At 38.2% G+C, this 15,211-nt stretch overlaps 1 protein-coding gene across 5 annotated transcripts in view; it reads right to left on the reverse strand.

The window, feature by feature from the left end:
- Window positions 1-102: 102 nt before the first annotated feature.
- Window positions 103-15,211, reverse strand: part of LOC106072850 (uncharacterized) — a 28,866-nt gene continuing 13,757 nt past the window's right edge. For all 5 annotated transcript variants that reach the window (XM_013233298.2, XM_013233296.2, XM_056007614.1 and 2 more), the window contains exons 13-14: window positions 14,951-15,123; window positions 103-11,523 (exon numbers count right to left, since the gene is read on the reverse strand). In XM_013233298.2, the coding sequence (XP_013088752.2) occupies window positions 866-11,523; window positions 14,951-15,123 (10,831 nt within the window). In that variant the 3' untranslated portion in view covers window positions 103-865. The remainder of the gene's footprint in view (window positions 11,524-14,950; window positions 15,124-15,211) is intronic.

Genomic DNA, 15,211 nt, shown 5'->3' on the forward strand with positions numbered 1-15,211 from the left:
AAGAAGAATTATTAAAAAAAAAAAAAAGAGAGAAAGGGTTATAGAAAAAAAATCTAACTTAAAAAATGAAGATAAAATTGATATTGATTTTGAAATGCAGTCTTGTCCATACATAATAAGAATTTAATTCTGCAGTGCTAAACAGTGTATTAAAAAATTATTCTATTTAAAACACACAGCTTTTCAGTACTTTGTATATGTGATAGGCTACATCAGCTACTCTAGGAAAATCACCCATAAAATATATCCATTTTACAAGCCATATGTGAGCAGCACTAATACTAAATCTAGGATCACATCTTTGGGTGCATCTCCCTTTCTTACTTAAGATGGTGTGTGCATACATTTGGACTTGTATGGAGTAGGCACATCTGTGACATTTCTTAACGCAGTGCCAAGTATGTAATGTATATTTCCTCTACTCTCTACATATATAGAAAGCACAGCACTACATGACTAACTACTATAGGTCAAGCCAAAAACAGCTTCTTCTCAAATAAATCTAGAAACATTTGGAGTGTATAATGTATGTATTATCAACAGAATTATCCAACTCTGGAAACAGAGAAGATACAAATAGCTGCAATAAAATGAATTACAAAATACAAAAGAAATAGCAAAATGAAAACAATATAGCCATGTATAACCATGATGAAAAACTAGCTCAGGTCAATCAATATTCATTACCTATAGACTTGAAGTTATTTTAAGGAGGACAACAGATCTCTAATCAGGGACTAATACGTTGATCATAATATTTGACAAACATAGAGTTTTTTAAAGTTACAACAAGTCTATTTGCTAACTTAGAATTATGAACTTTTTAAATGGCATTTCACAAAGTTTGTTTCATAGAAGAAAGAACTTAATTGTAGTTGAATTTTTGTTTTCTGCTTTGACTTCTGCTACGTCTATGTCTGGCTACATCAGGGAACTGTTGTTGCATTTGGTGTTTGAGAGCCTCAGGCGAACTGAATGATGTCAAAGTACCAGGCTGGTGGTCCCACTGGGTATTGGCAAGCACATGAGCATTCTTTGTTTTCTCTCTCGAGAAACTTCCTTTACTCTGTGGCCTGTCCTGTCTGTCAGAGGATGGTGAAGTGTTGATCCCATAACCTCCAAACTCAACAGCATGCAGACTATTTTGGGTTAACCTTTGACCTTGTCTGATTACATTAATGCCGACCTCTGCTGCAGAAGGCGGAGCATGCGCAAGTCGCTCCGTTTTCTTTTCGAGCTTAGCAGTCACTTTATAATGTGAGGAGGTCACGAATGAGTCTTGAATCTTCTTCAAACTTGGTTTGCAGACGTCCCTCACTGGGCTGACATACCGGCCTTGTTGACTGTTATTGACCAAACCTTGTGTGAAGTAGTCAGCAGAGCATGTGCTTTGAGTTGAATGCCTAATTGACTGATCAGAGCTTTGAGATCGATAAACTAGACTGGCTGTAAATTCTTCAGGTTCGGCCTCATTCAATACTGAACTTCTGTATATGCTGTGGTCTGTTTCAAGGGTTTTCATAGGCTGAGAGCTGCAAGACAGATCGGCTTGTGTTTCTCTGTCAGATACACATATCTCTCTGATCAATGAGGTGGCTTGTGTTTCTCTGTCAGATACACATCTCTCTCTGATCAATGAGGTGGCTTGTGTTTCTCTGTCAGATACACATCTCTCTCTGATCAATGAGGTGGCTTGTGTTTCTCTGTCAGATACACATCTCTCTCTGATCAATGAGGTGGCTTGTGTTTCTCTGTCAGATACACATATCTCTCTGATCAATGAGGCCTCTTGAAAACTTATGGGGCTATGTTGGTTAGGCTGGGGAGATACATTAGCAAGTCTTACGCCCCATTTCCTCTTTGAGTGAATTAAATTGGTCAGCTTGTCAGGCTCAAAGTAATTCAATTCTTCCTGGCCTAAAGGATCTTTTCCACAGCCTCGCTTTTGTGCATTGCCCTTTGGTTTTGGATGTTGCGGAGAAAGCTCAACGTTTACACCTACATTGAAATCACACAGTGGGTGTGCTAAGATATTTACACTCTTAGGTTGAATGTAGTTTATGCAACAAGCCTCATCCTTAGATGGAGAGTGCTCATACAAAAGGGTTGACTTGTACTGAACTTCATATTTCTCAAACTGTTTAGGTGGGCACAAACAGGCTTTAGATGGCTCACCAAGTGGTTTCAAATGAGCTTCTTGTTGCAGTGTCATCTTGGGGACACTAATGTCATCCTGATCCCAAACACACGGGGGTTGAGTACAGTCACTTGTGTCACTAGAAGTAGAGCATTCTTCCTCTTCAGCTTCATTCAAAACGACTTCTTCAATGGAATTAGACTGCAGCAGATGAGGCATTTCATAGGCCACATGTGCATTAGTTCTTCTTACAGCTAACCTAAACATCTCATTAGATTTTTCAAATATATCAGAAGAAACATCGGATAGTGTGTTCTCTGCTGCACTTTGGATCCAATCTGAGTCATCACCCAACAGATCTTCTGAAAACAACTCTTTCTTGTTCCAGTAAAATGGATTTTTGGAATGGCTTGGCTTACTTGTATTGTCTTCATCATATTCTATGTCATCAATTAATACTCTCACATTCTCTGTCTGAATATCCATTACAAGTTTATCAGCTCCCAGCTCAAGAAGGAGGTTTTCAGCTATCTTCTTCTCAATTTGAACTTTTTCTTCCGACTGTGAGAAAGAGTCTTGACTCAAGTCAAGCGATGGTATAATGCCTGAAATCTGTTCCTTCTGTATATGAATGTTCTGACTAGGGTCCTGCTGTGGGTGAATGTTCTGACTAGGGTCCTGCTGTGGGTGAATGTTCTGACTAGGGTCCTGCTGTGGGTGAATGTTCTGACTAGGGTCCTGCTGTAATTGTATGCTCTGACTCAGGTCCTCTTTTGGAATGATGCCCTGATTTTGAACCTGTTGAGATATTGTAGCTTGACAGCTTTTATCCTGACAGTTATCTATGAACACCTCAGGACTCTGTTCTTTTGTATGTCTATAGAATCCAGAACTAGGGCATACCTTCTTATGCTTTGATTTTGTTGTCTTCTTCAGATGCAATGGTTTCCAGTGTTCAACTCTTGTCGTGATGCTGACCTTGGCCTGGGGCAATTGATGGACTGATTGAGTGTAAGGGTTTACACAACCTGTGGACTGATGGAGGCTACTTCTAGTGCTTAGATCCAATGGCTGTATTTGAACTGGAATATCTTTTCTCTGAATACATGCTTTCTGATCAAGTGCTGACATCGTCTCTTGCAATGAAGAAACTGGCTGATTATTATGTTCATCAGATTGAAGATCAAGTGGTGTGTCTTGAGATGATACTCCATACTTTATATTTCTATCAAGTATAAGATGATTAGCTGACACTTGATTAGAATCCTTGACCAGTTGATCAGGTTGTAACTGACACTCTTGCTCTTGCATAGATTCCTTCCTTTGATCTCCTGCGCTCAAATGCTTTTCTGGAGTGGGGCTAATTTTTGCAGTGACAGTTGGGCTGAAGAAAAGTGTATCTGCTTCACTGGATGACCTTGTATCACTATTGCGATGCATTCCTTTAGTTCGTTTAGAAGTGTCATTAAGTTGATTGTTAGTCCCAGGCAAAGAGTTAGGGCATGGACCAGACATAGAGGTAGGGCAAGGACCAGGCACAGAGTTAGGGCAAGGACCAGGCTTAAAGGTAGAGCAACTTAAGCTAAAAAATTCTTCATTATCATCTAGAAGGTAATCATTGGGAGGGTTCTGAACATTAGCTATATTTGAAGCTCTAGAAGTCGAGGTGTCTGCCAATGTTTCGAAGTTAGTCTGATCTGAAATGACAGAGTGATAAATAATAGAGGCTGGGGAAGTCGGTTTTTCCTCAGAGCCCTTAGATGACACATCTGGCTTATTGCTATTGAAAGTGTGGATAACTATGTTCACTGTCTGCATTGACTGCGAACCAATGGAGAGACTCTCAGTGCAAATGTTTTCATCTAGAGTTTGGATGGCATTTGAATTGGAAGATTGGCTCAGATGATATCCGGTATCTACCACACTGCCAGAGGTTTCATGTTCAGATATCAGCAGATCAATATCTGACACACAGTGACCAGCCAACAGGTAGCCATCTAAATCTGTTTCCTCAAACATAACACTGGGTTTGTAGTTTGGGTTTCTTCTCAGTACCTCAGGGCTTCCAGCACTATATCTGAATCTTGTAAGGTGAACCGAGTCATAAAACTGTGTACTGGTACTTTCTTCCTCCCCAAAATTCAAATGCTCATCCTCAGCACCACTTTTATCAGTCAAGGATTCTGGCATAGCAAAATATTTTCTGGTCCTTTGGCTTAACACAAAATGAGGAGCACTTGATGCTATAGAATTTGTATGGACTACAGGCTGCAAGTTTCCACTATGTTGCATGCTGCTGGACACCATGGAGCCCTCCCCAGTCAAGTCCTCTCGCTTATTCTGGCTCTGATCTCTGCCAATTTTATCAAACAGAGAGTCAAAGCTAGTCACAGACTTAAAAGATCTGGAATCTTCCTTAGTCATTTGTTCTGAAAATGTCCTGACCTCAGAGTATGTAGTGTCAGATTGCTCTGAGTCTTCCAATAGTAATTTGTTCTTTGAAGACAGATGATCGACTTGATGTGTCACAGCCTCAGGATTTGATCTTAAAAAGTTGGATGACTTCCCATGGACAGAAGTTGTCTGAGCATGAAACTTCTCTTGCTGTCTGCGCTTGAAAGACTTAGCAGGTTTTGTAACATTTTTGGATATTTTATCTTGGTTCAAATTATCAATAGAAATACTATGAAAAGATGAACTTGGCTTACAGGCATCCTTTGATATTCTGTGTGAATTTGTCTTATTGGATTTCAAAGCAAAAGATGAAAACTTCTGTTCTGATATCTTTAAATTTGGGAAATGATCAGAGTGACTTCTACCTAAACATTTTTTATCCCTACAATCATCCGATATTTTCTGTGATGATATCTTATCTGGCTTACAATTTTCTGTAGGCATTTTATGTAAAGAGGACTCAAATTCACTATAAGGCATTTTATGTATAGTTGATTGATCTGGTTGCCTGTCACCAACTTTTTTTCTATGTAAAAACAGATTTATGTCAGAGTCATCAGATGACCTGTTATGTAAAGATTTATACTTTCTTGTAGGTGAATCATAAATGGATTTACATAAGGTCTGTAAGCTTTCGTCAGAATGTCTTTTTTGTAAGTATGATTCTTTAGATTTCTGCACATCTGAATGCCTTTTGTTTAAAGGTGTTTGTTTATTATGAGTTAATTGATCTGGTTCCCACTGACCAACTTTCTTTCTATGAGAATACAGATTTATTTTAGAGTCATCTGATGACCTGTTTGTTGTAGGTGAATCACGAAGTGATCTACATAAAGTCTGTAAACTTTCATCAGAATGTCTTTTTTGTAAATATGATTCATTAGATTTGTGCTCATCTGAAGGCCTTCTGTTCAAAGATGCTTGTTTATCATTGCTCTCCTCTAGTCTCATGGATTTTTTAGTTTTCTTGCTTTCCTCTGATGCAGATTTGTCCAAATTTATTTGATCATCACTGCACTTATCTGATTTCACAAAAGTAGTTTTAACTTGTTCACTTTCATCTGATGTAGATTTGTCTAAAGATGTATAATTGTCATTATACCTACCTAAAGAAGTTTGAGCTTGTTGGAGATGATCTGATATAAATTTGTCTATAAATGTTTCTTCATTAGACTCCTCTAATGCCTTCAAAGATGTTTTACCTTTCTCACATTGATCTGATGTACATTTGTGCAAAATTGATTTTTCATTCTTGAAATTTATGGACAACCTTCTGGGTAAGCTTGAATAATGGGACATGCCTAGTGAGGGTGCAGAACCAACAGCTTTGTAGTTTTCAGGAGATTTTCTTTGTGGAGAGTCATGGGACACCCATGGGTTACTTGGACTTGTTTCCCTTGACAATCTTTTTTGATTCTTTGAATCTTTTTTACTCTTCAAATTTGTCTCTTGTGGGTCTAGTTCCAATGAATATTTTCTAAACGAATGAAGTTCTTTTTTACTTAGTAAATATGCTTGCTTAGGGCTTAGGCCTAGTTCATTGGAACTGTTTACTGGTATCATATCTGTTGTGCATTCTCGTTCTTCTGTTTTTCTACCTGTCTGACACATTTCTGTTGATCTCCTGTTGTAGGTGTCTTTACTTGGGTTGCTTTTATTTGAATATCTTTTTTGGTGGTGTTCATCTGATAATTGTGTGTGTATATTGTGTTTATTTCTGTGCGTTTCACATTTATCTGAAGGTCTTCTGGGTGATTTTAATTTCTCAGATGATCTTTTTTGATACTTGGGTTCATCCAATGATCTATATGACTGCTCTGTTTTACATTCAGCCAATTTGGCATTTCTTGGAAAACTTTTATATTCATGTGATGATCTTCTAGGGGATTGTTTGTTCTTCATTCTAAGATCATCTGAATATCTTCTTTGTGATTCATGGGATTTAAATTCATCTGCCAACTCATGAGATGACATCTTGCTTGTATCCATCAAAGGTGATCTCTTGTATTTCCTCTGGTTGGTGGAAGCCATGTGTAAGTGTGGTTTTTCTACATAATATTCAACAGTGCTTTTTCTGTTCAATGCTGGTCTATCATACTTGGGATATTTCTCATCTACATTGAACTCTAGATTAGAAAAACTTGATGGCCTTTGCTGCAGCTTATCACATTTCTGCTTTTGATTTAAACTTGTATAGGAAGAGCATTTTCCAGTGATAGAATTGACATGAGAATTAGTCTGTGAAGTATCTAGACTTGTATCAGAGAATGATATCTTGGATAGTCTAGATGATAGTAGTTCTTTCAATCTTTTATCAGAATGCCCATCAGCTAAAGATCTATTCTTCAATGTTTCTTGACATGGTCCCCTGTGTAAAGCATCAGTACTATGAAGTAATGTTTTCTGCAAACCTAACCTGTCCTTACCTTGACCTAATCTCTTCTCGCCTTGTTCACACAACTCTCTTCTTTTGAAACTAAAAGCTTGTTCATTGTACGCTGGTCTATTCCTGGCACATGAAATGTGTGCTCGTGGGGATAAAGATTTTCCTTCCCTTGAAAACTTGATGCGTGAGGACCATGGTTTACCTTTTTCCTTTTTGCGCCCAGGGATGCAGCATGGTGAGCACTGGATAGGAGAAAACATTAAACTATTATTTTCTGGCAATGTCTCCATGGTGAAGAAGGACTCATTCCGCTCGTCTTCCTCACTTGCGGAGGCAATAAAAGATGGATGCTCTGAGGACATACTCCTAAAGCTTTCCGTGGTGGGGTCAGACAATAGTACTAAAATGCTGTCATCAGTCGCAGTGACAAACGAATCACCCTCATCATCTGATGCATCCACAAGGAACCGAACAGTGGACTGCCCAGCCAGTGAAACATTAGGTCGGCTCTCATAATTTCTCTTATGATCAAGAGACAGGACGTCACATCGCCCTAAGGAATCTAAATACCTGGCAGAACTTGGTTGTGATGATCTAGCAGATGGACTTTTACAGTGTCCACCATGTTTTTTTGGAGACATTTTCAACTGGTCATCATTTCTGGCTCTGGGACTACTCAAATAAGGATGCTGTAACATTTCACAAGACCAATTACTTTTCAGGGTGTCAGTGGTTGATTTCTGAGAGGCCAAACAATCAGTTGAGACTTGTGGAAACCCAGACTGTTTAGTATGATCAAACATTGAAGTATTAGAATGAAAATGTTGATATTGACAAACTCCAGTCCGAGGAACTCCCTCAGAGTTTCCAGGTAATTGCTGGTCAGTAGGTGTGAAGCTCTTATAGTTGACTTCTGAATTCAACAAACTATCAGTCCATGCACTGGTTTTGCTTTCAAACTGAAGGGGTAGGTGACTCTTTTGGTCATTCAGAGCATAGCTAGGATGACACTCAGCTTGCTTTTCAAGAGAACTGGATAACATTTTACCTATCTTTTCTGGGTGATACAAATGAGTATACAAACAAGGTTGTGAAGGAAAAGTGGTATAGGGGTCAGGCTTCATTGTGAAGGAATGCTGGGAAGATAATCCACGTTTACCTGGATCAGATAGATCGGAACAAAATCTTGCACTGTACTGGCTTGAAGTCTTGCAGCCGCGTTTCTTATTCTTTTGAGTTCTGGCCCAATCAATGTGGATATCGGATACATCTTTAGTTGATGCCCATTTAGTGGTCTCCAGAAACTTTTGTATCTGAATGTTCAGCATTTTTTTCAACTGATTTTCATCTGCCTTGGCAGGGACATCTCTAGTAGAAGTGGAAGAAGAACTAGACTGAAAAATATCCTGACAGCTGTCACTGTTTGATGAATCCATGATTGTAGACTTGGAAAACCTGACACATTTCTGTAGCTTGTCCTTTGAAAAGCTTCGCCTTCCCAGTGGAGAGAAAGACCTTTCTTGTTGGTGACCAGCATAAGCGTTGGCAACAGTACTTGGGTCCTGCTTAAGATTACAGGAATGTAAACATTTTAACTGATCCGAACAGGCATGTGATAGACAATTATCACTTCTGATTATTTCCCCACAGGTGCACTCTTGAGATGTGTTTGGACAGAAAGGCTCTGATGTATCCCTGTAAGCTGAGCAGATACTCTGGTAGATAGGTGCTGAGCAAGATTTATTATGAAGACACATGGGATTACAACAACAGAATTGGCCTTTCCCATAGATCTTTAGTCTACTTTCTCCCATACAAATAGTTTTCAACAATTTGAATTGTTTCTTCTCCAGCTCTTTGACAACAGGATTTAAGTCTATGTTCTTGTTAGCATTGGCATCAACTGATGGATCTGTGGGTAGCTCATTCTCTTCACTCGCCTCTGTTTTCATGAGCTCAGTCTGGTTCATGCCTGTGGTCCACGATGAAGTCTCCTGGGGCTCAATGAATTTCCCTGTACTAGCATTAGAGTTGAGAATATCATCTATGGTGGAAGAACCCACATCCCCTGAAAGGGAAATCAGTGAGATAGTGCCTGAGTCTGTCTGAGTTGATGCAAGCGCACCTGAAGGAGGTTGTTGAAACTTTGGAGCAGTCTTCAACAATTTCAACACAGATTCTTTTTTTTGCTGATAGGATAAGTTTCTGATATCAGTTTCATTGTGCAAGTTGTGATCTTTTTCTTCTGAATATGTTTCTACTTTGTTCTCCTCCAAAGGATCTCTGTAATCTGTAAGCTCATGGCTGTCCTGTATGCTAGAGAAAAAAGCATCACTATCTGTCTCCTTCAAAAGTCTGAGTGTAGTATACAACTGTGACTGCTGCTTGCTTCTGGTTTCAGTCTGTGGCTTAATGGTGTCTTGAAGTACGAATGAAAATTTCTCAGGGTCAGATAAGCTTAAGACCTGGCCCAGGTCAGATTGAGCCTGATGGATAAGGCTGAACGTATCAGTGGATGGTCTGAACAGCTCTGGGGTCTGAGCTCTCTTTGATTGCTGCTCCTCTTCTTCTTCCCCTGTTGTTTGATAGGGATGTGCAGCCTTCAAGAAAACTTCTCGGCCATGTTGACTGGTCTGAGGAGATTTAAATTTTGAAGATTTTTCCTTATCTTGTAATTCTGTTGAAAATCGTTTTGCTTCTCTGAAAACCTGATCGGTCATAACATTCTGGACATTACTGTCCTTTCTGTGTCCTTTCTCTTTAGAAGAAGATGGCTGACTAATACCCTTTACAAGACCTGAATCTTCAGAGCACAAAGTTAGATAAAGTTGACTGCTGAGAGGAGAAGTAAGGGGAGAAAAAAATCGAAGTTTTTCTGTTACTGACACACATTCTGCGTGCTGCCCATTTTCTCCATGAAAGCATTCTGTGCAAGAATTAGCTCCCCCTGTCTCAACAACTGTTAAAGATGATAATTTTGAAGCTTCTTGGTTACACTGATTAACCTCTGCTTGCTTGTTGGGCAGAGTTTTCAATTTATTATCCAAATAAACATGTTCTATCTGTTTGCGATTTTGGCTGAGATACTTTTCTTTATCTCCAACTGTATCTTCTTTCTGAGAGGTTTCAACTTTGACCATGCCTACGTGTCTTCTGAGAGGGGACACTGCTGTTGAAGAATTCACCTGGCTCAATCTACCGCTTGTTTTTTGTGGACATTTTTCAGATACATTTGATTTCTGACAAGAAGTACCCATATGTCGTCTGAGAGGTGACACTGCTGTTGAAGAATTCACCTGGCTCAATCTACCGCTTGTTTTTTGTGGACATTTTTCAGATACATTTGATTTCTGACAAGAAGTACCCATATGTCTTCTGAGAGGTGACACTGCTGTTAAAGATTTCACCTGGCTCAATCTACTGTTTATTTTTTGTGGATACTTTTCAGATTCATTAGATTTGTGATGTAAAGAACCCTGGCATGGATCTACGTCCACAAAAAATGGCACCATATTGCTTTCATATACTAGCCGAGCACCTACAAGCCTTTTTTTCCCCCTTGATTCTTTGGGGTAAGGTAAGTCACTATTCCAAAGTTTAGCTTTATTATCACTACCCACCAGACGTGTCCTTTTCTTGAAGGGCACAGGGCCTTCCACTGTACAGGTTTCTATTTTGTTGTATTTCACAGTGACTTCTGCTGCCTGATGCTCACAGACTCCACCAATGTCACCTGTTTCAGCATCTCTACACAAAATAAAAGAAGTCTGGACACTTTCTGATTTTGTGAGGAGAATGTCCTCTTTTTTTTTAGCTTGTTTCTTTAGAGCATGCTTCTTGATTGGCTGATGGTCATCAGATCCAGAGGAAGAAGATGTACTGTCCTCAGAGCTACTTTCATTGTCATCTTGATCTGCTGTCTGATCATGATCACCCTTTAAAGTACCTCTGCGGCCCAAATCTTCTAATTTACGATAAATGTCATCCTTAAAAGCACCTCTGCGATCCCTGGCTCCTAATTCATGATAAATGTCACCCTTTAAAGCACCTCTCCGATCCCTTGTTTTTCTGGCCTGACCCGAAATAGATCCTTTTGGACTTTTGATTCTTGATTTCTTTTTGTCACTTTTTAAAGCACCTTTACTGCCACCTGCTTCATCTGCATCCATTTCCATATCAAGGTCACTACTAGTATCACTGCTTTCATCTCCACTATCTGTTCCTTGATTAAAGTCACTATCTAAAACAGTAGCTCTGCCGCTACCTGCACCTTTTACTTCATGCCCTGAGTCTTTTTCATGTCTCTTTTTTAGCCCCCCACCACCGAAAAATGTGCCCCTTTTTTCAGAATGCTTCTGGGGTTTCTTGCGTGGTTTTGCAGGGCGAGCAGGGGACACGTCCCGCGATTGTGCTACTTCAGCAGAGTCACGGCTGTGTTTCTTGGGTGGTTTTTCCTGCTGAATAGGGGACATGTCCTGGGATTGTGGCTCTTCAGGAGTTTCAGGGCTGGGTGTACGTGCTGGACGTACATTCTCATCAGGTTTAACTGCAAATAATAATAATGAAAAATCTTTATTATCTGTGAAGAAATTTGTTTTACACATGACAATACTTTATACAAGCAAACAAATTATACAATTGCACACAAAATATATGTTCATATCAGCTTTTTTAGTCATTCAATATTTAAAAAATAGTCATAGCATAAATTATTTTTGTATGTTAATTTCTCTCCAATGTTTATTTAGGTTTGAGCTCTCAGAGAGCTGTGCAAGGACAGCCACATCATCTGCAAACTTAAAGGAACCAAAAGGATGATTAAGGATCATTAAAATATAAAATGCACCTTGGAGCTCTCCTGTGTTAAACTTTAGGTGCATTAGATATTTTATTTCTATGGATAGAAAGACAAAGGCATAGCCCTCAACACCAAAATGAGATTAATGTGTTGTCTGTTCATGGCCACATTCTTAAATGCTTGAGAGTGTTGGACACTAACAGCAAAGCTAGAGAGGAGGATCATAGCAATTGAATTAAGATGCTGTAGAAAGATCTTAGGTATCACATTTAAAGACCTCCTTACAAACAAAGAGATTAGAGACAGGGTTACTACAGTGATTGGAACCTATGATGACCTGCTTATTATTGTTTTAAAAAATGCAAACTAAAACTCTATGGCCATATTACAAGGTCTTCAGGGCTCACAAAGACCTTCCTTTAAGGAACAGTACCAGGAAAAAGAAGAAAGGCAGACAGAAAGCATTGGGAAGACAACATAAAAGAATGGGTGGAGCTGCTATTGAAAGAGGTTCTATCCAAGGTAAAAGACAAGAGGAATGGAGAAATACGGTCAACAAATCTAGTGCCCCAATGATCCAACAGACTAAGGGATAGGTGAAGATGAAGATATTTTCTAACTCTCTGAGATCTCAGTGTTACATTTCATAGCCCATAGAATTATATATGGACTTATCTTCATTGTTTTTTTTTTTTTCAATAAGAACATGGATTTGAATTGTATTGAAAAATCAATGAATAAACAATCTTGCATAAATATTGTTATTAAATGGTGCATTTCCTAAGTACTATTTTCAATAATGCTGACATTATTTTTAATTGGGTTACTTCAAATAAGATGATGATTACGTTCCTATGTTAATCTAGTCATGCATATTAACCAATGACCTAAATTCTGCTAAGTCATTGATTTTCCTGGCTGGCTCAGGTTACCCATTCCATGCTCTAATAGCACTAGGGAAGAAGGAGCATTTGTACAAATTTGTCCTAGCATATGGATTGAGGAATGCACCTTTATCTTTGTGTTTTTCTGGCTATTTTATTATTATTATATTATTATTCAGTGTTTTATGTATAATTGCTACCTTACTTTTAAGTCTTTTATCCTCCAGGCTTTCTAAATTTAGTAAAGCTTTACATACTCATCTGCACTTAGATGCCTTTAGCTTTAGATGTATTAATCCTTTAATTTTTTAAACTTTCTTAGATGTGACAAGCTGGTTAGATGTGCAGTACTAAAATCTAGACATGACAAGCTATTGTAAGGTGTGCATTACAGTATAGATCTGACAAGATAGGGTAAGGGGTGCAGTTCTAAAATCTAGAAAAGAAGCTATGATAAGGTGTGTGATACTACAGTATAGATCTGACAAGATATGGTAAGGGGTGAGGTTCTAAAATCTAGAAAAGAAGCTATGATAAGGTGTGTGATACTACAGTATAGACCTGACAAGATAGGATAAGGTGTGTGATACTACAGTATAGATCTGACAAGCTAGGATAAGGTGTGTGATACTACAGTATTGATCTGACAAGATAGGATAAGGTGTGTGATACTACAGTATAGATCTGACAAGATATGATAAGGTGTGTGATACTACAGTATAGATCTGACAAGATAGGATAAGGTGTGTGATACTACAGTATAGATCTGACAAGCTACGATAACGTGTGTGATACTACAGTATAGATCTGACAAGCTAGGATAAGGTGTGTGATACAACAGTATAGATCTGACAAGATAGGATAAGGTGTGTGATACTAAAGTATAGATCTGACAAGCTAGGATAAGGTGTGTGATACTACAGTGTAGATCTGACAAGATAGGATAAGGTGTGTGATACTACAGTATAGATCTGACAAGATAGGATAAGGTGTGTGATACTACAGTGTAGATCTGACAAGATAGGATAAGGTGTGTGATACTACAGTATAGATCTGACAAGCTAGGATAAGGTGTGTGATACTACAGTAAAGATCTGACAAGATAGGATAAGGTGTGTGATACTACAGTATAGATCTGACAAGATAGGATAAGGTGTGTGATACTACAGTATAGATCTGACAAGATAGGATAAGGTGTGTGATACTACAGTATAGATCTGACAAGATAGGATAAGGTGTGTGATACTACAGTATAGATCTGACAAGATAGGATAAGGTGTGTGATACTACAGTATAGATCTGACAAGATAGGATAAGGTGTGTGATACTACAGTATAGATCTGACAAGCTACGATAAGGTGTGTGATACTACAGTATAGATCTGACAAGCTAGGATAAGGTGTGTGATACTATAATTTAGATATGACGAAGCTAGGAAATAAGAGATCAAGTTTCAGAATTTTCAAAATTTAAAAACATTTGAACTAGAGGTAAAAAAAAAAAAAGCTTATAAAACGAATTTAAATATCAAACCAACAAAACAAACTGTACACTAAAAATATCGTTTGATTGATAATTTCAACATTTTATCAAGTGAACCATACTGACAGCTTATCAATTATTTTCTGAAAAATTGTGATGTCCTAGTAGTATTTTCAAATTCCATAGCCTACTAGAAATTTCAAACACATTACTTGTTTTGTTTATCGCAAGTTCCTCTTCAATCTCAATCGTCTCAATGTTGTATTCTCCTTGGCTACATTAGCAGTTAGACCATAGGCCTGCAGCTTTTTTATCTTTAACCTCAATCTATTCATTTCCTCATCGCTGTCTGGAGACATAAAGATTACAAGTCAATGTGCAGTCAGGCTTTGATGAACTGTAAGAAACCAGCTTAACTATTAAGAACAAGGGTTTGACCTTTTCCTATTACAGTAATGGTATATTTTTATTTTAAGAAATAGTTGCTGTTGTACTTTTTCATAACAAGGCCACAAGTAAATTTAAAGAAAATAATTTTGTTTTAAAAAAGGTGGGAGGCAAAGAGACGTGTTCATGCGGATATTACTTCTGCTTTAGATACAAATGTCTTTATGTTCAAGGATAAATGTACAGGTAAAAAAAGGCACATTCACTTGGTAATCTTCATGTCTTTTATAACTGAGCAACATAAAATGACACTCTCAAGTTTCAAGCAATAACAAGAATTTTAAAAAACTATAACATGAGAAAAAATGTCATAACAATGGATACATTACTCCCTGACTTTTGGTTAGGAAAACAGAACTCACCCATCCCAAATGGAGTTGGTGCTCCTTGATTATCTCCCTTGTTGACTGGTTTCACTAAACCATAGACTGGAGCAGTAGCACTTTTACTGTAGGGATCATTGCCAACATCTGGACTATCTTTATAGAATGGTTGGTTAGCTTCTCTAGTCTTTTTCAGCTTGAGGTCATCAAGCCTAGAAGAATAAAAAAATAATACAAGACCAAATAGAAAGCATCACTGAGTGAAACAAAACAGAAAGTAAATATCAAGTATGCAAACAA

This window comes from Biomphalaria glabrata, chromosome 13 (assembly GCF_947242115.1).
Source record: "Biomphalaria glabrata chromosome 13, xgBioGlab47.1, whole genome shotgun sequence".
NCBI classification, from domain to species: Eukaryota; Metazoa; Mollusca; class Gastropoda; family Planorbidae; genus Biomphalaria; species Biomphalaria glabrata.